The sequence below is a fragment of the Ochotona princeps genome, chromosome 3 (assembly GCF_030435755.1).
Source record: "Ochotona princeps isolate mOchPri1 chromosome 3, mOchPri1.hap1, whole genome shotgun sequence".
NCBI lineage: Eukaryota > Metazoa > Chordata > Mammalia > Lagomorpha > Ochotonidae > Ochotona > Ochotona princeps.
This window is the reverse complement of record NC_080834.1, coordinates 86,130,801-86,154,819: the sequence shown is the minus strand read 5'-3', so window position 1 is coordinate 86,154,819 and position 24,019 is coordinate 86,130,801. Positions and strand designations below refer to the sequence as shown.

Sequence of the window (24,019 nt, the reverse complement as noted above, 5' to 3'; positions counted from 1 at the left end):
CAGTCTAGATTATCCCAAAATCCGCCAAGTTCAGCAAAATTATACTTCAACACAACAAACGGCTAAATACTAAAATGAAAATAGACACGAGACAGCTGAATAGTACCCTATAGCCATTTTAAGGGGTATAGCATATATATATATATAAACTAAAATTGAAATATCAATGAGCTAATCACAGGATGTGGTTAAGAACCTGCATTTTTTTTTTAACATATTGGTTACTCAAAACCATGTCAATTCCATAATGTTGTAAATTGTTGTTGATGTTATGTTGGGACTCCTAATTGATTGGGACGATATTCTGCCAGCTCTACCTTCAGACCAGAAATGGTCTCACCAAGAAACCACTGTTCAACTTTTCTGGACAATAAGATGCTGGACTCTATACTTGGTATATGTTTGCAAAGAAAGAATCTTGATTGAATTTGAACTGTAATACTGCAACAAGGTGGAGGAATCCACCATGGGGGGAGGGAATGGGGAGGGGTTGGGGGAAACCCAGAGCCTATGAAACTGTCACATAATGCAATGTAATTATCTGGACAATAAGTAGCTGGACTCTATGCTTGGTATATGTTTGCAATGAAAGAATCTTGATTGAATTTGAACTGTAATACTGCATCAAGGTGGAGGAATCCACCGGGGGGAGGGGAGGGGGAGGGAGGGGGGGATTCCCAGAGCCTATGAAACTGTCACATAATGCAAAATAATTAACAATAAAAAAAAAAAAAAAACAAAAAAAAATAAATAAATAATGCAATGTAATTAATACAAAAGAAAGAAAGAAAGAAAGAAAGAAAGAAAGATAGATAGATAGATAGATAGATAGATAAAATTCGGGAAGATAAAAAAAAGAAGAAAGAAATTACTAAGCCATTTGATCAATGGTTACAGATACAGAGAATGACAAATATAAGTAACTATTCAGAAATGCATTATAAAAAAGATCATGTCCGTATTTCTCTTTAATGGGTCTTCATGCCTTTAACACTTCAAAACCGTGGCAGGGATCTTCTTTCCAAGATAAATTCCCCTATCTATTTATTTCTTCATGTATTTATTGGGGATCTAACCTTTTGCTACAAGAAATAAATAAGGAGGTTAAGTAGAAAAAAATTGAAATGTTCTAAAATTTATTACTCATCTGTAAAAAGGAAATTTTATTATTGTATGAAAATGGTTGCAAATGGAGGGTATCATGGTGTATGACATAAGCTGGTCGCTGGAAGATAAACACTGCATATTGTTCCGTATTAATGAGATTTAAAAATTGTTTTAAAATTTTCCACTATTAAGTACTCTGATAGGGTTTAATATTTTGTGCATACATATTTGTATGTATGTGAAGGTATATCAACATGCAAAAATGGAACTATGGATAACTTTATTTTTGGTTCAAAAAAGTTGATACTACACTTGATCTTAGCCAAAAGGCCGAGAAGCAATCAAAAAAGTTTGAAATCCATAGAATTTTAAGACCACTATCTCAACAATTTTAGCATTAGACATATTAGTAATATCACAGTGATAAATACCATAAATCATCCTGATCCATCTGATTTTCACAGCTATAAAAGAAAAATGATCAGGATCACCAGGAAAAAATCTATTATAATAGAATTTATTAACTTGCCTCTCTCCTAGATTAAAAATCAAATTAAAAACTTGTGAAGATTTTAACAATACATAATGAAAAATATATATTAAGGCTTGAGCTTTATGTAATAGGAAATACACATTCTTCCCAAGCACCTTAGGAACATTATGGGAATTTATTATGCACTAATTATACAGCAAATCAAATCTCAGTAGAATTATTATAATGCCACCCACTCTGATAATTCAAAAACCTTATTTGAACCTTATTACTTATTTGAAAATCAATCCTTATAGAAAGAGAATAAAAACGTTTAAAAACTTGAAAACACATGTACAAACTCATGCATAAAAAGAGAATTATAAGAATCAGGAAATATCTCAAACTGAATTTTTATGAAAATTATATCATTAAAGAGATTACACATGAAAGTTTAAGATACATTTTTATTGGCATTTAAAGATTAGTGTTGGTTAATTTGGAAAACAAACATCTTACCATGTGGAACTGTGGTCTGGAAAGGGCGGCTTGGGCTTTTCAAGTTCCATAAGGTCAAGCTACCATCTGAATGGCTGCACATGAACTGTTTGCCCTCATGATGCCAATCAATTGAATGAATAGCCTAATAAGATAACAATTAAAAACAAGTGTGTGGGGGGAAGCAGAAGCATATTTCTACGAAGAATATTCTGATACGATATCATTTTATGGACACAGAGAAACATGATTTTTCTGACCTAATCAGATTCCTTGGTTTCAGCCATATCTAGATGTATAAAAGGTTACTGAAGCTTATAAATCTAATCTGGAAAGCTGGTGTATATACTCATGATGCCTATTCTCTTTTATAATTCAGTTCCCAGTTCTCTTCACTAAAAACATCTAGAGACAGTGACAATTTACTAAAAGCTAGCAGGAAAAGGCACCCTGCACCCACTTCTGCTCTCCAGGGTAACTCTTATCCAAATTTTGAATATGCCAGCTTAGAGCTGATTACCAATGGAATAATACAGCATACAATCTTCTGTGCCTGTCTCAACTTCATCAGATGCAAACATGCCATTGTGTGTGCTTTTCATTCGCTTATTCTCATTACCTGGAGTGCTCCACTGTATGAATATTACACAATACAATTATATAACATTTCTTGCCAGATTATTCTTCACAGTCATGACCAAATATCAGCTATATTATAAAACAATGAATTTCAAAACAACTTAACGTTTTGCCACAGAAAATGAATTTACTAAGGAAGGTATACATTTTCTTTAGTGAACTTAAAGACAATGAGACAAGGCACAAGCATCAACTCTGTGGCAAAGGGAAGGAATTAAGATCAGAGTAAAGATAGAATATCCACATGGGAGAAAATCCCAAAATTGAAACTTGAACAAATGTCAAAAGCCAAGTTTTTGTAATTGGGTCAAAAACAAGGTATCCCATTATAAAACAGTAGAGTACAAAGCTTGAAAACAAAGTCATAAATGACATCTCAAATATTTTGCTAGAAATAACTTACCTCATCATAATAAACTCTCAAATCTGCTCTTTTAGATTTCAAATCCCAGAATACTACAGTTCCATTTTCATATCCTATCAGGAGCTGCAAAAATTTCACAATTTTGAAAATTATTACATTAACTTCAACTTTTGTTCGATACAATTAAGCAAAGTCATACATTATAACAAATCTTCTTTATATTATTTTAGGGGCCAGTGTGTGGCGTAGTGGATAAAGTTGTCTCCTGGGGAGACCAGCATCTTTTAGGGGCACCAGTTCAAGTACTGCTGTTCCACTTCTGATTCAGCTCCTTGCTAATGTACCTGGGAAAGCAGTGGAGGATAGTCCAAGTGTCGGGTCCCATGTAAAGGTAGGAGACATGGAAGAGACTCCTGACCCCTGTGTTTGGACCAACCAAGTCCAACCTTGGGGCCATCTGGGCAGTGAACCAGCGAACTGAATATCTATGTCTCTCCCTCTCTAACTGCCTTTCGAATGAATGAATGAATGGATCTGAAATATTTCAGCATGTGAATGTAGGTTTCTCAAGTTACATAAAAAGATTTAGATTTATCTACTTACTTATTTGAAAATCAATCCTTATAGAAAGAGGAGACAGGGAGATTTTTCACCCACTGATTCATTCCCAGATTGTCTCAATGACCAACCACAGCTGGGCCAAGCCAAAGTCAGCAGCTTCATGTATCTCTCTCACGTGGGTGGCAAGGGCCTAAATATTTGGGTCATCATTTGCTGCTTTTTTTAGGGCACCATCAAGGAGTTGGGTAAGACACACAGCAGCCAGGATACAAACAGGTGCCTTTTTAGGATGCTAGCATCACAGACAGCGGCTTTTGCCAGTTTTCCCAAAATGTAAGCCATTATTCACACTAAAATATAGCCGACTCTTGCAATATAAGAATTTATCAAGAATTTAATATCAGTTCAAGGAAGAATTGTGAGAGTATATAAATAGAAATGCATATGTAAAATATAAATAGAAAAGAAAAATGGATAGAAATTATAATAAACCACGAATATACCAGTCAGACCAATGCACTTGAGAAAAGAAGATACAGATTTTGCTTCAAGTTTCTTTACATCAATCAAATCCTGTTGTTTCTTTAATTTCAACTTTTTAAACTGGTGGTTTATAAACCCCCAGAAATTATAAATATCTTTTAGAGATTTACATCAATAAAATGATTAATTTTAAAACTTTTGGATTAACATGAACTGTACATTTTATGAGATAGTCAAAATTTCCACAATTATGCACAGTAAAAACCAATAATGTCTAGAAACTAGCCTTTCTATTTCTTTTATTACGGTTTAGATTTAGGCTAAAATACCTAAATGCCTATGTGGAATACCAGTACCCATTATCTTTACCTGGCTGTATTTTGGTATTCATTCAAAAATCCCTCTGATTACCCACTCTTTCCAGCTTAAAGTAATCACTACTGATATGATAAATTAAAATTAGATACATATTTACATAAAACTAATATAAAGTTATACCTTGACAGGTTTTACATTCAAATTAATTCTTTTTATATATATATATGAAAAAAATGATGAACCATAAAACCAACTCCTACTGACTTTTGGGCTATGGAAAAGATTGGCTAGACTAAAATTTTTAGAAATTATCACAAAAGTAATGAATAACATGATCCTCCAAATTAAAGGTTAAAGATGCAATAAAAACATTCTAAAACACTATTATATTGTCTTCAAAGTATCTGAAAAACAAAGCTGTTCTGTTGATAAATCACCAGCAAAAGTCCCCAGTCATCATAACATACAGATATTGAGCCATGAAACATAAATTGTTGCAATAAGAGAGACTATATGATAAGAAATACAACATTAGAATCTTATAAACAAATCATGAACACAGAAAGGAGCCTCTAATATTCAGGAGATACCTGAGCAGGTCACTGTGTGACCAGCAAAGATCAAGTGTCCCATTGTAAAAATCAGGGAAAAAGGGAGGAAGGGAGGAAGAAGGGTGGGTAGGGAACACTGACAGATAGGAGAGTAGGAGGGAAGGAAGATCACTGTGCTCTTGAAACTGTACTGCAGTAGAAAAATTTATTCTCTTTACATAATTCTGTATGGGTTGCTGTTATGGGTGGCAGAAGCTCAAGCACTTGCACCACTTCCTGCTGCTTTTCCAGGGTCAAAATCTGGAAAGAAGCTGGATCCAAAGCGAAGCAGCATGCATTGTAACTGGTGCTCACATGGGATGCCAGCATTACCAGAGAGGCTTAAATTACTGTGCCACAATGGGGACTGGGAGGTGGAGAAGGGAATTGAGATCCTTATTTGTGTAGTAATATTCTAAGTATGTAAAGCTATATATTTCTTTGTTACTTATGTTTATCTTAAAGTTGACACTCAGGCATTCTGGGTACATGATCATACAATCTAAAATACAGAATATTTTCAAAATATATACCTCTAATTATATTTAATTACATTATTAACACAGCAATAGTTTATAAAAATAGTACATAAGGTGAGCATCCTCTCTTTTCTCCTAACTTTGTTGTCACTTCTAGTGTTTCCTCATTGAATAACATCCTGGATTTTATAGTGAATTAATGGATGAATAGATACATGTATAGGCACAGATTTAAAGCAGAATGAGTTGATTCATATGTTATGAACTTATTTTATCAGGAACAGATGTTTAAATATTCATTAAAATATCAAGTAAATGAATTATAGATGTGCATTCAATGAATGATGAGGTAAATATTCCAGTGAAACTATTACCTATGACAAGAAATACAATAGAAAAATACAAGATAAAGAATGCATTCCACTGAGATGCCTATTCAGTCAGTATTCTCCTCTACATTCTTCTCCAGCTACTATCAGATTTCCAACCCCAGAGCTATTATTTATTTTTGAATTTTAAGAGGAATTATATTTTTAAGTCTTGCCTCTATTTTTGTTTGGCAGTAATTCCATCAGTTTCACTACTGAAGTTTCACTGTTTGGCTATTACATTACTACAAATTTATTCATATCATGAGCAAACCTGTATGTACTTTAGGTGAATATATTACATGCATATTTCTCAAGTACATATTGATCTATAGAGTATGGATAAATTTCATTGGTATTCCCAAGATGTTTTCTGACGTGGTCTTGCTAGTTTTCAGCCAAACATACAAGAGTTTCAATTTCTTCTCATATTTTCTGATAATTTATAATATAAATACAGCTATTAGCCAAATAGCCAAGTTTGAATTAAAAATTCCCTCCCTCTCCCTAATGTATCAAAGATTTTCTAGTATACCAAAAGCTATAAGAAAGGGAACAAAAATTTTTTGAAGATTTATTTTCATTGCAAAGTCAGATATATACAAAGAGGAGGAGAGACAGAGAGAAAGATCTTCTGTCCAATGATTCACTCCCCAAGTAAATGCAATGGCCGCAATGGCCTGAGCTGAGCTGATCCGAAGCCTGGACCCTAGAGCCTCTTCCGGGTCTCCCACGCAGGTGCAGGGTTCCAAGGCTTTGCGCCATTCTCGACTGCTTTCCTGGGCCACACACAGGGAGCTGGATAGGACATGCAGCTGCCAGGATTAGAACCGGCGCCCATATGGGATCCCGGTGTTTTCAAGGCAAGGGCTTTAGCTGCTAGGTCACAGTACCAGGCCCAGGAACAAAATTTTTTAACACCATCATTCTTTTTTTTTTTTTTTTTTTGAGATTTTTTTATTATTATTGGAAAGCCGGATATACAGAGAGGAGGAGAGGTAGAGAGGAAGATCTTCCATCCAATGTTTCACTCCCCAAGTGAGCCACAACGGGCTGGTGCTGCGCCGATCCGATGCCAGGAACCAGGAACCTCTTCCAGGTCTCCCATGCAGGTGCAGGGTCCCAAAGCCTTGGGCCGTCCTCAACTGCTTTCCCAGGTCACAAGCAGGGAGCTGGATGGGAAGTGGAGCTGCCGGGATTAGAACCGGCGCCCATATGGGATCCTGGGGCTTTCAAGGCGAGAACTTTAGCCACTAGGCCACGCCGCCGGGCCCAACACCATCATTCTTTAATACCATTATATTAGTCAACTTTTCTTTTTCCTCTTCTTATCCCCTTGCCTTTCAGCAAAGAAATTAATTTCAAGGTGTTTCCTATGTAACTATTTTTTTGTCATATCTTTTCTTATTTTTGTTAAAGTGTGAAATACATTGACTTTGAAAAGTTAAACTGTTTCTAAGATGATAGGGACTCAGTGTCTCCTCCATCATCCTTGACCAAAATTGCTAGAAATGCATCAATTTTGTTAGATTTTAGGTTTTAAGACTTTATAGCTGAAAGCAGGCAAGAAGATGGCTAAAGAAGATATTTTAATTGGAGGCAAAATAGAGAGAAGGTAAAGAGAGGGTGGGAGTGAGCCTACTTCGACAAAACAGGGGGTTGAAACTCAACTTCATTCTGTTTGAGCATCTTGCCTGCTAGGCAAAGTGCAGACACCACATGGACCCTGAAAAGGCAGGTGGGTGGGTGATGTATGGAAAGGATCTTTGATGAAGTTTATTGCATCATATTAGTACTTTAGAATGTTCTAGGTGGGAGGAGGGTATCAGAACAATAAGCATTCAACTAGTTATTATCTGTTGTTTCATCAGGCGTTAGAGTTCAGGACCAGTTGCCTAAAATAATTACCAGGCCTCTGTAGCTTAATAGGCTATAGCATCAGTGCTTTCAAAAAAATCAACTTTTGTTTGTTTTCTCTAATGTACTTGAGTTTTTACTTTCTATTCTTTTTAATTTATTCTCACATCTTTGAACTTAGGATTCTCCAGAGAAACAGAAACACAACAGGAGGGATTTCCCTATATAAAGATACATAATGAAGAATTGGCTCACATGGTTAAGAAGGATAATTGTTCCAAGATCTATAGGATTAGTTGGCTTGCTGGATACCCAGCAGAGTCAATGGTGCCCCAGGATGAGAACTAAAAGAATCAATGATAATTGCAGACTCAAGATCAGCAGCCTCAGAACTAGAAAAATATATTTCAACAGGAAAGACCTGATGTCTCAGCTCATAAGCAGAAAACGTTTTCTCCTGCTTTGGTGAGGGTCAGTCTACTCTAACTCTTCAATTGATTGATGTGACCAGCTCATCTTAGGAACACAAAGCACTTTCTCACTCAATAAATTCATATTTCAATCTCATTCAAGAAAATCTGTAAAGAAATATACCAAAAATGCTTTGGTTTATTCAAAATTTCCTGACTTTAAAAGATAGGCAAAGAAAGATCAGAAAGAAAAGAGGGAAGGAGGCAGAGAATTCCAGTCATCTGGTTTATTTTCCAGGCTCACAACATCAAGGGTTAGGCCAGATCAAATCCAGGGTCTAAGAACTCAATTCCATGTTGGTAGCAGAGACCCAGCTTCCCAGAGTACAAACTAGCAGGAAGCACAATAATGTTTAATCAAACATGTAGGAATCCAAGGCTCAATCAATTTGACAAATAAAACTAACCATCACCTCTCACATCTCTATTACCTTTCTTCTACTTTCTTTGAGTTTGACTCTATTGACTCTATTTGTAGTATTTGCCCATTTACTTAGTAAGGCATTAGACTATTGATATTCAGATCTTTGCTTTTTCAAAAACTTCCTATTTGGAAGGTAAAATAATCAAATGAGTTGAGAGAGAGACAGACAGACAGACAAATCTTTCATCCACTGTTTCATTCCCCAAGCAGAAACAACAACCAGATGTAGGTTAGAGTGAAAGGAACCAGGAACTCCATCTGGTCTCCTGTAGGAATAGCTGACATCTGGGCCATTTTCCACTATCTTCCCAGGCTCATTAGTAGCAACCTAGAACAAAAGTGGAGCAGCTGGGACTTAAATGAGCACTCCTAGATGAGATATATTACAGGTACTAGCTGAATGTATTATGCTACACTAATGATCCCTTTTTAAATAAATGCAATGAATGTTATAGACTTCTTTCTAGAAGTAACTTTACTCACATTATATAAATCTCAGAAGTTACATTTCCATTGTCATTTATAATACAATATATTCCTGAGACAAACAATTGTTGTAGTAGTTAAAATGCTGTTTGGGATGCCTACAATCATTTTAGAGTTCTTGGCTTCAAGGCCCAGCTCCATTCCCAATTCCAGTTTGTTGCAAATACCTAGCCTGGGCAAACTGTAGTACATGATTACTCTTACTTTCATTTGACAGAGTGCTAGCTACCTATCTAGCTTCCATTAATTTACTACCAAATACTGTAACAGCTCATGGCTGGGCCAGGGAAAAGTCAGTAGTCAGGGACTGACAACTCAATCCAAGTCTTCCACATGAGTGGCAGAACCAGATCACTAGAGCTATCACTCCTGCCTCCTAGAAATCACATTAATACAAAAGCTGAAATCAGGATCAAGGGCTAGTTTTTGAATCTAGGGACTCCAAAATGGGATGCAGGCATATCAAATAGCATCTTAACTGCTAGAAGAGATGCTATTCCTATTTTTTTTTTAATTTTTGGTGATGTTTAGATAGTTGAGAAGGATGCATGTTCATGTGGACCACTCATTAGGGTGGGAAGGGTCCCTTGACCCTTACAGGAAAGTAGATGAGACTACTGTTTACATTTTTTTTATTCCTGTATCTGGGGGAAAGTGGAAGAGAAGGGGAGAAGCCAAACCCAGCATTCTAACTGTATCAGAAATGGGAAAAAGCCACCCAGTGTCATCCCAGGGTTTCTGATGTGGAGTATGCTCTGAGGGTTCTCACAAATGGTTTTAACAGTTCTGAAATACTGTTGATTTCCTTGCTCCAAGGATGAGGAAATCCTTTCAAGGTCCACTGGCTGACACAGTACACCTTAGAAACTCCATTAGCCCAGACACTTGCTGTCAGTGCTTGGCTGAGGTTGCTGTCCAATTTGCTCTGCCCTCCATCTTCTGTTAGGGTATCAAATGTCCTTTTCAGGCCCAATGGACTGCCGTATCCCCCATATGTATCTGGGTATGACGACCACTGCACTGTATTCAGGAGCTGAGGCCCAGTTCTGACACATGCACATCAGACCACAATCCTGCAATTCTCCCTGTGGTTGGAGTCCTGAGTACAGTGTTTCAGTTGGGTGTGGGGTCCCCAAGCAACCTTGCCTGAGGAAATCCCAGACCTGACTCTTGTATGTGCTAGCTCATATGGGGTCTAGCTCAGTCTGCCACCCACATCAGCCTACACACATTAGGGGTTTCAGTTATTGGATCAGTTCTGTCTCAAACCCCATCTCTTATGCAAATGAATGGATGCTGCAGTCCAGCTCAGCCCTGCCCACCACATACTCGACACTAACAAGTGGGAACTGCAGCCTAGTCAGAGTGACCCCCAAAAACTGCCACCATTCCTGCCCCAAGCCCTGGTTCCTGCACATGATGGTGTGTCCAGTCTTTCTAGCAATCTTATCTATTAATCAGACTGCTCAAGTAACTGTGATGTGACAACATAGGAGGGTTTACTATCTCTCCACTTGACATCTTCAAAGTTTTTGATTTTAGACAGAAAAAACTCAACTCAAAAATTAGATCCCAAGGGTCTAAAATTTAGAATAAAAGTCAACATACTTCCTCTGCAAAAGTCTAGATACTAAATATTCGACATGGTAAGCAAGTAGTCTGTCATAACTGTAAACTCTGCTCTAATAACAAGAAAGCACTCATTTGCAATGTATCTAATCAGCATGGGTGGGGTCCAATATGTCCTTTTACAACCACAGGTATCAGACCAGTTTGGGCTCAGTTTCTAATCCTTAATGTACTACAACTGTGGTAAACATTAATTTAACCAGCATTCTGTAAACAAGGGGAGGGGAAGCCCCTTTCACACAGAAGTAAAATCTCAGGGTTCTAATAAAAGGAAATATAAGGCAAAGAAGCAAAACTAAAATAAGTCACTATCACACTAACTACAAATTTTACGTAGAGAGGAAAGAGCAATATTAAGTCACTTAGCAGGTGTATTGTCAGCATGGACTCACAAAACAGCTCTAGTAGCTTCCAAGAAAAAACCATGTCTCAAAATAATTCAATAACAGGGAGGGAGAATTGATTTTTTTGTCTGACACTGTTCAATGTTTTTATCACTTTCAAGTCATGTCATTTGATCTACGTGATTAAGAAATCAGATCACTTGCCTTTTGTTGTGGCGCATATTGTGAATACAGAATTAATAGCAGGAGTCAAAGATCTGGGCATAGCTAATCAATTTCAGAACATTAACTTTGTGAAAGTACAAAGCTGTTTAACTGTGCCAGACACGAGGTACATCAAGCAGTTCAGAGAATGGGAAGAAGCAATGCTGAGAGTTTCTGAAAATACATATACTCATTTCTCTATTCAGAACAGGTATCTCTCAATTCAAGATCACCCTTGCTTAGTTGGCAGACTAATGCATAGCTTCTTCCTTCTCCAAACAATTGGGGAAAGGACTGTGATACTATCCTGGTTCCATAGGAAAATTAACTTCAGTAATTTGTCCCTTCTTTCACTTTACTGATAAATTCCAAGAAAAGCTTTCCCCTTCCAAGTTGTGTGTATTTATATCAGAAATACAAAAATACTTGAAATTAGCAAATTTGTTGACCTATTTCAAGAATTTATATATGATTGGGGTGTCTTAAAATCCATGGAAAATGGATCCACTACCCAATAAATTACATATATGTACAAAATAAAAGTATACCACTATACTAAACCTATATAAGAATTACATCTAGATTTAAACCTAAATGTGAAATTCAAAGTTTTAGAATTGTTAGAAAATTAATATTGCATCTTCTCTCACAAAAGATATACTAAATAAGCAGGAATCAAATGAAAGCACTAATAAAATTGAATACAGTAAAATTTTAAAAATATTCATGTGTGAAACAACTATTAATGAAAAAACTGATTTTAAAATTAGCATTCAGAATCACATGCTAATAAGGATTAGAGGGACAATTCTAATGCATGTCATGGTTCTTATGCTAACTTTCATTTATTTTGCAAGTCTTTTAATTTTAATTATACAATTAGCACATACTCCATTATTTCATAAAATTCTGAGTAGCACAAGAAAATTTGATGGTTAACATTTTTCCCAAATTCTACTCTCCAGTCTCCCCACATCAGTCCTATTGCTCCATAATCTTAGTATTATTAGTATTATTAATGTTCAGCATTTCCCTAATCTGATTACCAAGAACAACCTATTACATTTGATACATTAGCAATAAAAATTTCAAAGTCTGATTTCCAGAAATGGAGAGACACCCACACCTTCAACTCTTAAACCATGTTTTCTGGTAAATTTATTTTCCAACATATAAATATATCCATGTTGATATCACCTGATCTTAATGTGGGCATTATCTATTGATGTTATTATAAAAGATCAAGACAGTAAGCTTCTAAGAATTATATGTATTCTTCATGTTCATTGTGCCTGTTATGTAACAAATATTGTCTCCAACTTTGTTTTCTATGTGTTACTAGAATTATCTGGGAATGCTTTAGATTCTAAGTCTTAATCCAAAAGTGTCCCTAATACACATCAACAATCACACACTATAATATTTTTAAAATACTTTCTGAATGGTGATTTTTGATGTCTGTATTTTATCTGCAGCATAATTTATTGCTGTAAATGTTATGATGTAAAGGTTGACCATCTTTTCAAAATGGATGGCAAACTGTCCAACATTTTTATTCAACAGTTAATAATGTCCTAAAATACCTTTTGTAAAACACAAAATTCTTTCAACTTCTGGAAACAGCTCATAATATCTATTTGGATTTATGGATCATTTTGTACAATGCCAGGGTCCGTGCAGTAGGTGTGTATGACACAAAGGTGTGAAGAGAACAGCTCCCTGCATGGCAGGGCCCAGGGAGCTTCCAGCTGTTTGGCAGGGCCCGGCGGATTTCTCTCTGACCACCTTGATGCAGTCTCACCACCCTTTTGCATGGACACTCAAGCACCCCACTAAGAATCCTGTAATCTATTGAGGCATTGTTTGCCCCTGTGAGATGGCTTTGGCAAATAATATCAGCTTGAGAGTTAATGTTACTGATAATGTCCTGGTGAGTGGGCCTTTAACTGCACACAGGAGTACAATCAAGCCCATGCTGTTTCCAGACACCTTATTGTGTACCTACCCATTGCCATAAAATCTGCCCTGGACATTTAGCATGCTTTCTGGGAAATGGCTTGATAAGAATTTTACAAACTAATGGAAATGATGGGAGTATGGGTTAAAACTGCCATGACAAAAAATATAGCTACTGGGACCCTAAAAGCTATCTTGTTACTGGGACCCTAAAAGTTATTTTGTTACTGTGACCCTAAAGGTTATCGTGTTACTGGGACCCTAAAGGCTATCCTGCTAAAGCAAAAAAAATATAGTTACTGTGACCTTAAGGGTTAGCCTGTCCTTGTAACTCTTTAGAACATAGAAACTATAGTTGATTTAGCTGCTTTCATAATTTCTAACTAGATGAAATATAGGCTGATTTCACTAACATCACAAAGATGTACTTTTGATTATTGTTTAATCACTTATGAGGTTGTAGAACCTGCAGTTGTAGAGGAACTTAATGTTTGGAACCTTTTGTCTTAGCTCTTTGTTTTTTCTCTTTTGATGTATTTCTCCCATTAAGTAATGGATAAGTTGTAGAATAAGAATTGTAGTAAGAGTGTATTACTGAATACAATATGTTGCCTACTGATAAATTCTTGGCTGCAACGTTGGAATGGATAATGCCCTGTCTTGAGGTGAAACAATTTGTAGAATTGTCTTTGGAAACACTCACTTGTCAATTGCAGAATTGAAACTTAAATGGAGTAAACTTGGCTCATTGCTAATTACAATTCTTTCCGCTGTTATAACTCTTGCTTTACTTGTTCAGATAACAAACTGTGTGAGCTTGCTGACCTAATGGCCTTTAGTGCCAATGGCCCGTAATCCCCATACACCAAGACCCCGGACTTACTAACCCATACATAATTCAAGGTAGGGGCCTGGTTGTCACAGGTGGCGCCAAGGTTAGAGCCCAGACCTGAGGAGAGTGGGTGAAGACTGGCAAACCAAGATAAGCAAGGAATGTGGGATCCTTCCTCAATCATTTCTCAAGAAGTTGTAAATTGTGCCCCCCTGAAGCTATGTCAAAATGCCCCTAAAAGAAAACTTTGTACTGCTTCTGTATAAATAAAGCGGACAGCTTTCTTGCAAGGTCCACAATCATCAAGGAATCCTAGTGGTCCGTCTCTTTTCTTTCTCTCTTCTTCTTTCTACGCCTATCTCACGCACCCTTCCCGAGCTCCGAACTCTCGGCTGGAGCTGGACTCCGGCAGTACAAGCTGATAACAATATTACATTTCTTTTTAAGAATACTGACTATTTAAAATATGATGAATTGGGCCCGGCGGCGTGGCCTAGCGGCTAAAGTCCTCGCCTTCAACGCACCGGGATCCCATACGGGCGCCGATTCTAATCCCGGCAGCTCCACTTCCCATCCAGCTCCCTGCCTGTGGCCTGGGAAAGCAGGAGAGGACGGCCCAAAGCTTTGGGACCCTGCACCCGTGTGGGAGACCCGGAAGAGGTTCCTGGTTCCCTGCATCGACCCGTTGCGGCTCACTTGGGGAGTGAATCATTGGATGGAAGATCTTCCTTTCTGTCTCTCCTCCTCTCTGTATATCTGACTTTGCAATGAAATAAATAAATCTTTAAAAAAAAAAAACATGATGAATTTGCAAATAAGCTTTGGAATTCTCAAAATCTTCAGTGACATTTCATTGGAACAATATTCTATTTATAGACCAGTTTTAAGGAATATAAATTATTCCATCAGTTTCAAATTAATGTTTTTATAGTGCTTAGCAAAAAATATACATTTGAAGATAAATATTATTTATGATGATAGTGATACTTTATATATATATATATATATCAACTTTGTTGCCTCGTTATCAAGAACAAATTATGCTATAATCAAGACAAGAATTTTCTATATAATGAATTTTCCCAATTGGTACATATTTATAAATGTAAGACTGCTATGTTATTACTTAGTATCAAAACTGAGTTAAGAAACACATAATAATTTTGGTAGTCATAACATTGGTTTCAAACAAGATATCTGGAAATCAAAGTTGTTCTATAACTCAGTTTCCTCAAACTTCCACAACTAAATACCAATCAGCTCAATATTTAACTTGGAACTGTAGTTAGAATAAGTTATTCATTCATTCACTCATTCATTCTGCAAATTTCAATTTTTAAATAGCACAAAATTCTGTGAACTTGGATAGATGTTGGGTATAAAATAATAGCAAGAAACACTTTTTTCTTTCAACAAAGAGCCAAACAAAAGCAAGAATAGTATTATAATACTCACTTTCCCTTCATCTCTTGGACTATCACTTAAATGTACAACTGGCCCTGGATGAGTCTTGGTGGACCTGTCAAATCAATTCAAAAGCATTATTAATAATAAAATATTAAAATATCTTACAATAAAAGACTGAAAAAGTTCAGATTATCTTGGAATAAAGTACTAAAATTCTGCATTAAGGTCATTTGAGTGCTCAGTTTACGTTATGCAGTATTTCTTTCCTCCTACTAACACCATTATAGTTGAAATTTTTATGTAAAAAAAAAAACCACAGTTAAAGAAAAAAATGCACTAACACTGCAATTCTTTATTATCTTATGTTTCTTCCCAGATATGAACCTCCGAAATTTTTAATTGAAATTTTCATTTTTATGGAGAAAAGATCACTGCAGCATGAGGTGATGTTGTAAATTTATGCTACTTGTTTAAATCAAACTGCAGAGTACATACCTGATTTATGCTTTTCACAATAGAAAAGACACAACATCAACCTAGATGTCCACCAATGAATGACTAGACAAAATGATAAAAATTTACCAAAACCAGTCAAGTTCAAAGTCTTCTTAGGTATACCCTCTCTGGTCTGAAGACAGAGCTAGCAGAGTATTATCCCAGTCAATTGAAAGCTCCATCATACCATCAGCAAAAATTTACATCATTATGGAATTAATTGACATAGTAATGAGTAACCAACATGTTGAAAGTAAATGCGAGTTCCCAGCCACCTTCTGTGACCACCTCACCTATACTTCAATTTATTTTATACACAACATATAACATTCAAAACATAACATGTTATACATAACATCATATCATCTTAAATTAAGGCAAACATGTGGTATTTAACCTTTTGTGATTGGCTCATTTCCCTTATGTTTGGTGTATGCTTGCAATGGGGGAATCTCAACTGAATTTGAGCTGTGGTTATGCAACAAGGTGGAGGAATCCACCATGGTGGGAGGGTTTGGGGAGGGGTGGGAGAACCCAAGTATCTATGTAACTGTGTCACATAATACAATGTAATTAATGAAGTTAAATAAAAAAAAAAAACTCTAAAAAAAAAAATTTACCAAAACCATAAAGCAATTTTATTAAAAAAATAAAATCCTGACATTTGCAGCAAAACAAAATTAGAGGTCATTACCCCTCTTAAATAAGAAAGATACAAAATAACAAATTCACATTTTCTACCACATGTAGAAGTTAGTATATATAATGCAAAGAGTTGTTTCAATGCCATAATACTTGGTATATACTTGGTATATGTGTTGTCTCCACTGAGTTACACCTCTTATAACAAAATAAAACCTTCTGTCATTATATAACCTTTATCATTCTTGTCATAAATACCCCTGCTATCAAAAAATGTGTATGTATATATTTCCAAATGAAGTGAATATGCCATACTTAATACTTAAGTCTATTTGATCTATTTGTAATCACTGAACTCTATGCTTTATGTAGTGTTCAAAATATTTTACAAAGTCAAATAAGTAATAAAATTAAAGAACAGTACAGATATATCTTTAAAAGAGATCTAATCTGCTGATACTCATCAGTTACGTGAAATTAATCTGGATAGCTAGTGTACTGCTACCAGACAAGTAATAGTCTATTAGCATGCAGTTAAAGGAACCAATACTCTGTCCCTAGTTAAATTTACCTTACTCAAATATTGGCTGTTCCTTTTATAACTCTTAGTTTAACTTTCATCATTATACAATATGATGATGCCATTATTAAAATATGGCCCGATATTATCAGAAGTTTAAGATTTCTATGAATCAACTGAATAGATACAGATTAAGTCTATTATAGTTGCATATTTTGGGTTTCTTTTTTAAAAGATATATTTATTTTTATTAGAAAAGCAGATTTACAGAAAGGAGAGACAACCATCCTCTGGTTCAGTTCTCAGATGGCTGCAATGGCCAGAGCCGAGCCTATCTGAAGCCAGGAGCAGGAGCTTCTTCCAGTTCTCGCATATGGGTGCAGGTGCCCAAGGCATGCAGCATCCTCCTCTGCCTTCCTAGGCAGCTGGTTGGGAAGTGGGACAGCCAGGGCACAAACTGGTGCCCATATTAGATACTGATGTTTACAAGTGGAGGGTTAGCCAATTGCACCATAATGCTGGATCCCTTGAATTTATTTCTTGAACACATGAAAACTATGAAGGATTCTCCACAAAAAAGTAAATATTTAGAGTCTACGTTAAGTTAGAAAAAAATGACAGATTATGCAATTGACACTGAATCCTTAGAGCAACCCTAAGGAATATGTACCAATTTATCAGATTGTGATGAATTTTTCAGTAGATTCATCCTGAATCTTCTCATCTAATAGGTAGCATATACCCTATAGTGTGAGGATTATAAATACTATATATATAAAGCACATAACAGGAAACATTATATATACATTATATATGAATCTATCCACTGTACAGTGTGAGGATTATAAATACCATATATATAACACATAACAGTGAACATTATATGCACACACATATACAAAAACAGTATAATTGAGTGTTATGATGATGTGATATCTGAATATCAGAGTTAGTATCTGATTATGGAATATATAACGGAAGAAAGGAGATCAATAAGGTCTTCATAAAGAGTTTGCAGGGTTTTTTTTGCAGTTCTTTGTATATTCATCTTAAACAAGCTATTTGTACATAAATGTGGTTTTCTGGGGTTGGATTGTGCCAACATTTACCAAAGTATGCTCCCGTGATACACTAGTGAAGATTCAAGAGTGACCGATATTTCAAAAATTTGAGAAACTTGGGCCCAACACAGTAGCCTAGCAGCCAAAGTCCTCACCTTGCATGTGCTGGGATCCCATATAGGCACTGGTTCTAATCCCAGCAGCCCCTCTTCTCATCCAGCTCCCTGTGTGTGGCCCAGGAAAGCAGTCGAGAATGGCCCAAAGCCTTGGGACCCTGTACCTGCGTGGGAGACCCAGAAGAGACTCCTGGCTTCTGCCTTCGGATTGCCTCAGCTCCAGCCATTGTGGCCGCTTAGGGAGTGAATCAATGGGTGCAAGATCTTTCTGTCTCTCCTCTTCTCTATATATGTGACTTTCAAATAAAAATAAAATAAATCTTAAAAAAAAATCTGGGAAGTTAAATATTTTTATAGAACTTCCTAAGCTTGTACTGTGCAAATTAACACTGCAAATATTCAACATATTTCAGCATATATTGGCTCAGTGAATCTTTCTGTTGATGTTGAAGGAATCACTGAAATGTATTTAGAAAACTCCAGCTAGAATATGCATAAATTTCTTTCATTTAGATGCTCAGACTCTACAAAATAAGAGATTAAACATCTTATTTGTAATGAATTTCTCAGGCTATAGGAGAAATACTGTTTTTTTTTTTTTGTTTAAGAAAACTTAGAAACTGGCAATGTGACACAGTGAAATAAGCTATCATCTGAAACTGCCACCTGAAATTTCCACAAGGGAATGGGTTCAAGTCCAGCTGTCCACTCACTCCCTGCCACTGCACCTGGGAAAGCAGCAGAAGATGGCTCAAATACTTGGGTCCCTGTACCCATGTTGGAGAAGTAGATGGAGTTCCAGGATTCTGACATCCGTCTTACCCCAGCCCATTTGCATGGCCATTTGGGGAGTGAACCAGCAGTTGGGACGCTCTGTGACACCCACACACACTCCCTCTGTTTCTTTCTGTAACTCTATAAATACTATTGTAGAAAACTTGGAACATCCCATCAAATGGTACGAGGAAGACACTCTCATATTAATTCCCACTTGGAGATAATGACTGTCAAAATCTGAGTATTTTTCCTTTTTCCTTAGCATTAAATTTCAAAAACTTACAAAATACTTTTGGCAGAACTTATAGTCATGAGAAAATGATCACACACACACACACTCCTTGAATACTGATACTGCTTGATAATTCTGAACTTGAATGTCATCATCTGTTCCCCTCTGGTAAGTAGCAATGGACCAAAACACCCTGAGGAGCCAGGCAGATACCTAATTATGTGTTAATATGCTGAAAAAATAATTGAGACAAACTGTATAGGGCATAATGCACCTACAAAGCAAAGTTGCTACTTGATTCCAATTGATTGCTACCGGGCAGGATTGCTTGACTAGGATATTTTCTCATGGAACTGGTTTTCATGATACATATACTATTTTTTTAATATTAGAGAATAATAATTTGGAATATATTTAAACACTCTGGGAACAGGGATTAAGCCCAGCAGTTAAACTGGAGTGTCTGGGTTCAATTCCCAACTCTGGCTCCTGATAACAGTATTTTTAAAAAATTGTTTTATGATACAGTTCCATAGATTCTGGATTTTCCCAAACCCCTCCCTTCTCTGATTTCCCTTCTAGTATTACAATGGGTGGTCCTTTGTGAACAGTCATAAGTCCATAATCCTGCTATTGAAGCGGTTCCTGACATTGTAGGCATGGACAATTTCAGACAGTCCAGGATCCTAGTGTCAGGATATTTTCAACTGTTTCACTAAGAGTCCATCTTTGGTCTGGATGCAGACAGACATGCTACACTATGTCTCCACATCTGGACACCTACTCCAGCATTTTAGTAATGCTGACCTTGGGAGACAGTGGTGATGCATCAAGTAAAATTTTAAATTTTAATTAGTTCTTAACAGATTCAATATAGCCAGATACAATTCTTAAGAACATAATGATATTCCCTTCCTTTCTCTCTTCCACTTTCTTTTCTACTCCCTTTGTATTTTTTAGTTTTTTAAATGTATTTATTTTTATTTTATAGGCAAAGTCACAGAGAAAGAGGATGAGAGAGAGAGAGAGAATATCTTCCATCTCCTAGTCACTCTCCAAATGGCCACAACAGCTGCAACTGAACCAACACAAAGCCAGGAGCTTCTTCTGGGTTTCCCATGTGATTGCAGGGACCAAAAGTCCTGAACTTTTCTCTTCTGCCTTCTCAAGACATAAGAGGCAGCTGGATGAGAAGCGGAGCAGCTAGGACACGAACTGGTCTGGTGAACATAGGGATGCCAGCGCTGTAGGCAGAAGTTTCACCTCACCAGGCACTGGCCCCAGTTTTTTGTTCATTTGATTTTGTTTTGTTTTGTTTTTTTGAAGTAACATTTGAAATTTATGTCATAGTAAAAAGGTTATTATTTACTAAATACGAAGTTTAAGAATTAGAAAAACAGAAAGACCCTCACTTAGTGGACATATAGCTGACAGCTACATACAAAAATTGAATGGAATAATGACAATTTCACCTAATCACAGATCCTTAACACTATAGTAGTATAACATTCTTAACCATTGGTTTGCCAGAGGTATAAGACAAAGTTTCACAACATTTCATTAGCAATATTGGTACACACAGGCACTCTTTCCTTCCTCCTCCCCCCTTCTTCCTCCCTCTCTCTGCTATCACTTCATTTTTTTCTTCATTTTCCTTTATTTTAGCTACCGTGTTAAAGAAAGAACATGTGATCAATCTGACGATGGACACCTTGATTGATTCCATATTCTGACTATTGTGAAGAGTGCTACTATAAATATGATGATGCAAGTATCTGATTCATTGTGTTCAAGTCTCTCAGAAGGGAAAACGCATTGCCTCTCTCCTCTCTTCCCATCCTCAGAAGAGCACTGGAATAAGTTGGCTGAGAAAGTCATATACCTTATCTATGTTACCCTCCTACCAGGAATAGTCAGTCAGAATCAGTGTAACGTGTAGAGCTAGACTCTTTGCATCCTGCAGTTGGGAGTCTTAGGAATAGGTCCTAGACCCAGGGGCTTCACTTTAACATTGTGGGACTGGCACCAGCAGAAGCCCACAAAAATATCTGGACCCGGCCTTAAGAAGTTCTCTTCATATGCCCTAGTTCAAAGTGCTGGGAGCCCCAGGCACAAAATCCAGCAACACCATTGCATGCCTTGTGAGAACTGGGGTAAGTTTCATTTGTTCTTGTGGAATTAGAACTGTTGATGTTTCTATGAAAAAAAAATCTTTCAGTTTACTTTCACTTGCAATATTGGGAATATTCTATCTGCATTACTCTGCTACTTGCATCAATACCTGATTCTCAACTTCGGGAATTTGAGTAATGACCTCATTATACCCAGCAACACTGGGACTGTAACAATCAGTATTAATTTCTTCAAACCCACTGGAATATAACCAATTGTCCTAGGGAAGAACCTGCCTGCATTCCACCACTTCACACCCATACTGTAGGGAAAAATGTCCTGTACACCTTATAGGACTGAAGCAGAGTTGAGTTTATTCCACCAGTCCTAGAAGTAGGACTGTTGATCATTTTATTTTAAAATATTTTTTATTTTTGTTTTATGACACAGTTCCATAGGCTCTGGGATTTCCCATCCCCCTCCCCAAGTTTCCTTCCTGCCCCACCCCATTGTTTTCCCCTCTAGTAGTGTAATGGGTGGTCCTTCATGAATAGTCATAAGCCCATCATGCTGTTATTGAGGTGTTTTCCAACTTTGTGAGCATGGACAATGTTAGAGTCTAGCATCCTACTATTAGAATATTTTCACTGTTTCCCTGGAATCCATCTGGTCTGGATGCAGAGAGACATACTGCACTTTGTCTTCATATCTGAACATATCAGTCTATGCTACACTTTTGTTATACATCCCCTTAAATACAGAGCCAATGAACACAAGGACTGTTGATCTTATAAGTCCCAGCATGAGTAGCACTCTCCTTGGAGGATCTAAGAAACGGCCCATTCCTATCCCACATGTCTAAACCCACAGCTATTGGTGCCACACACAGTTTCAATTTTAGTTTATACACAACATATAACATACATAACATAACATAACATAACTCTCATGGGACAAGGGAATAGCCCTTTTTGTCTTCTTCAGCAACAAGAATAAGGCCCCAGTTATCACAATCCACGGAGTAAATGACACCTATCTCTCTGGGAACTGAAGAAAATACACATCCTTGGAATCCCACATTCACCTCAAAAAGTCAGACTTCTATGCTAGGATAGCAGAAGAACAGATCATTGTGTCACTTACAGACACAGCTAACATTGGTTAAAGGAAAAAATAACGCAGAGTTTATACTTGTGGGTTTGCTTAGAACCAAAACCAAAGCCATATGTCAAGAGATGCCCTGAATTCCATCCAAAACATTAATTCCTTTTCAATAAAGCATTCTCCATAAAGAAGGAACTATTATACAAGAAGCAGATGGGCCTGGTGGCGTGGCCTAGTGGCTAAAGTCCTCGCCTTGAATGCCCGGGATCCCATATGGGCGCCGGTTCTAATCCCGGCAGCTCCACTTCCCATACAGCTCCCTGCTTGTGGCCTGGGAAAGCAGTCAAGGACGGCCCAAATGCTTTGGGACCCTGCACCCACGTGGGAGACCTGGAAAGAAGTTCCTGGTTCCCAGCTTTCGGATCGGCACAGCACTGACTGTTGCAGCTCACTTGGGGAGTGACTCATCGGACGGAAGATCTTCCTCTCTGTCTCTCAATCTCTCTGTATATCTGACTTTGTAATAAAATAAATAAATCTTTAAAAAAAAAAAGAAGCAGAGATGTTTTTGTAGGGACATGGGAAGCAAACACAAGGGAGTATACACCTCCAAAAGAATGCTTTAGTTTTCCAGAATTAGATACTGATCTAAAAAAAAAAATCTGAAATATCAGAAATTGAATTCAAAATGATGCTTGTAAAGAAATACAATATGGCACACCAGAATTCAGATTAAAGAAATGAGTAACCAGTAAGAGATATGAATGACAAAATCACTAAGAAGATGGAAATCATTAGAAGAACCAAATAGATATTGTGCAGATAAAACTTCCATCAGTGTAATAAGAAATACCATTTGGAGTGTTAATATTATAATTAATCAAGTGAAATAATTTGAGATAAACTAACATGAACTTTTGAAATAACCAAGACAAAATTGAGAGAGAAGAATGGAAGAGAAATGGAAAGAACACAAAAATATGTGATACATTTAAATAACCAAAGAATAAGGATCCTGAAGATAAGCAAAAAGGCAATGAGACCTTGCTAACTGAATGACACCATTGAAATGCAAACAAGAAACTTCTATGAAAACTATATAATAAATTGGAAAACTTCAAAGAAATTTATTCCTGCATTCATATAACTTAACAAGAGTAAATCAAGAAGATAAAGAAAATCTAAATAGAACCATAACAAGTAATGAGATTAAAGTGGTGATTAAGTCTTCCATCTAGTAACAGTACAGGATTCCTGATGGCTTAAATTCTGAATTCAACAGTTAAAAAGGAACTAATTCCAATGTTTATCAAACTATTCCAAATTAATTTCATGGCACTGTCAGTGTGAGAACAAAACTGAACAGACACAACACACATAAATTAACTACCTATCTTCTTGAGGAACATAGATGTAAAAAATATTTTAAAAAATCTGTATCCAAAATTACATTAAAAAAAATCCTACACCAC

General features: G+C 36.6%; 1 protein-coding gene and 1 pseudogene across 1 annotated transcript in view; both read right to left on the bottom strand.

Moving 5' to 3' along the window:
* The window catches only part of STXBP5L (syntaxin binding protein 5L), a 286,369-nt gene that overhangs the window by 154,840 nt on the left and 107,510 nt on the right, over positions 1-24,019 (bottom strand). The window contains exons 7-9 of the mRNA XM_004577863.2: positions 15,537-15,600; positions 3,120-3,203; positions 2,099-2,222 (exon numbers count right to left, since the gene is read on the bottom strand). Of these exons, the coding sequence (XP_004577920.2) occupies positions 2,099-2,222; positions 3,120-3,203; positions 15,537-15,600 (272 nt within the window). The remainder of the gene's footprint in view (positions 1-2,098; positions 2,223-3,119; positions 3,204-15,536; positions 15,601-24,019) is intronic.
* On the bottom strand, positions 1,347-1,449 carry LOC118758896 (U2 spliceosomal RNA; annotated as a pseudogene).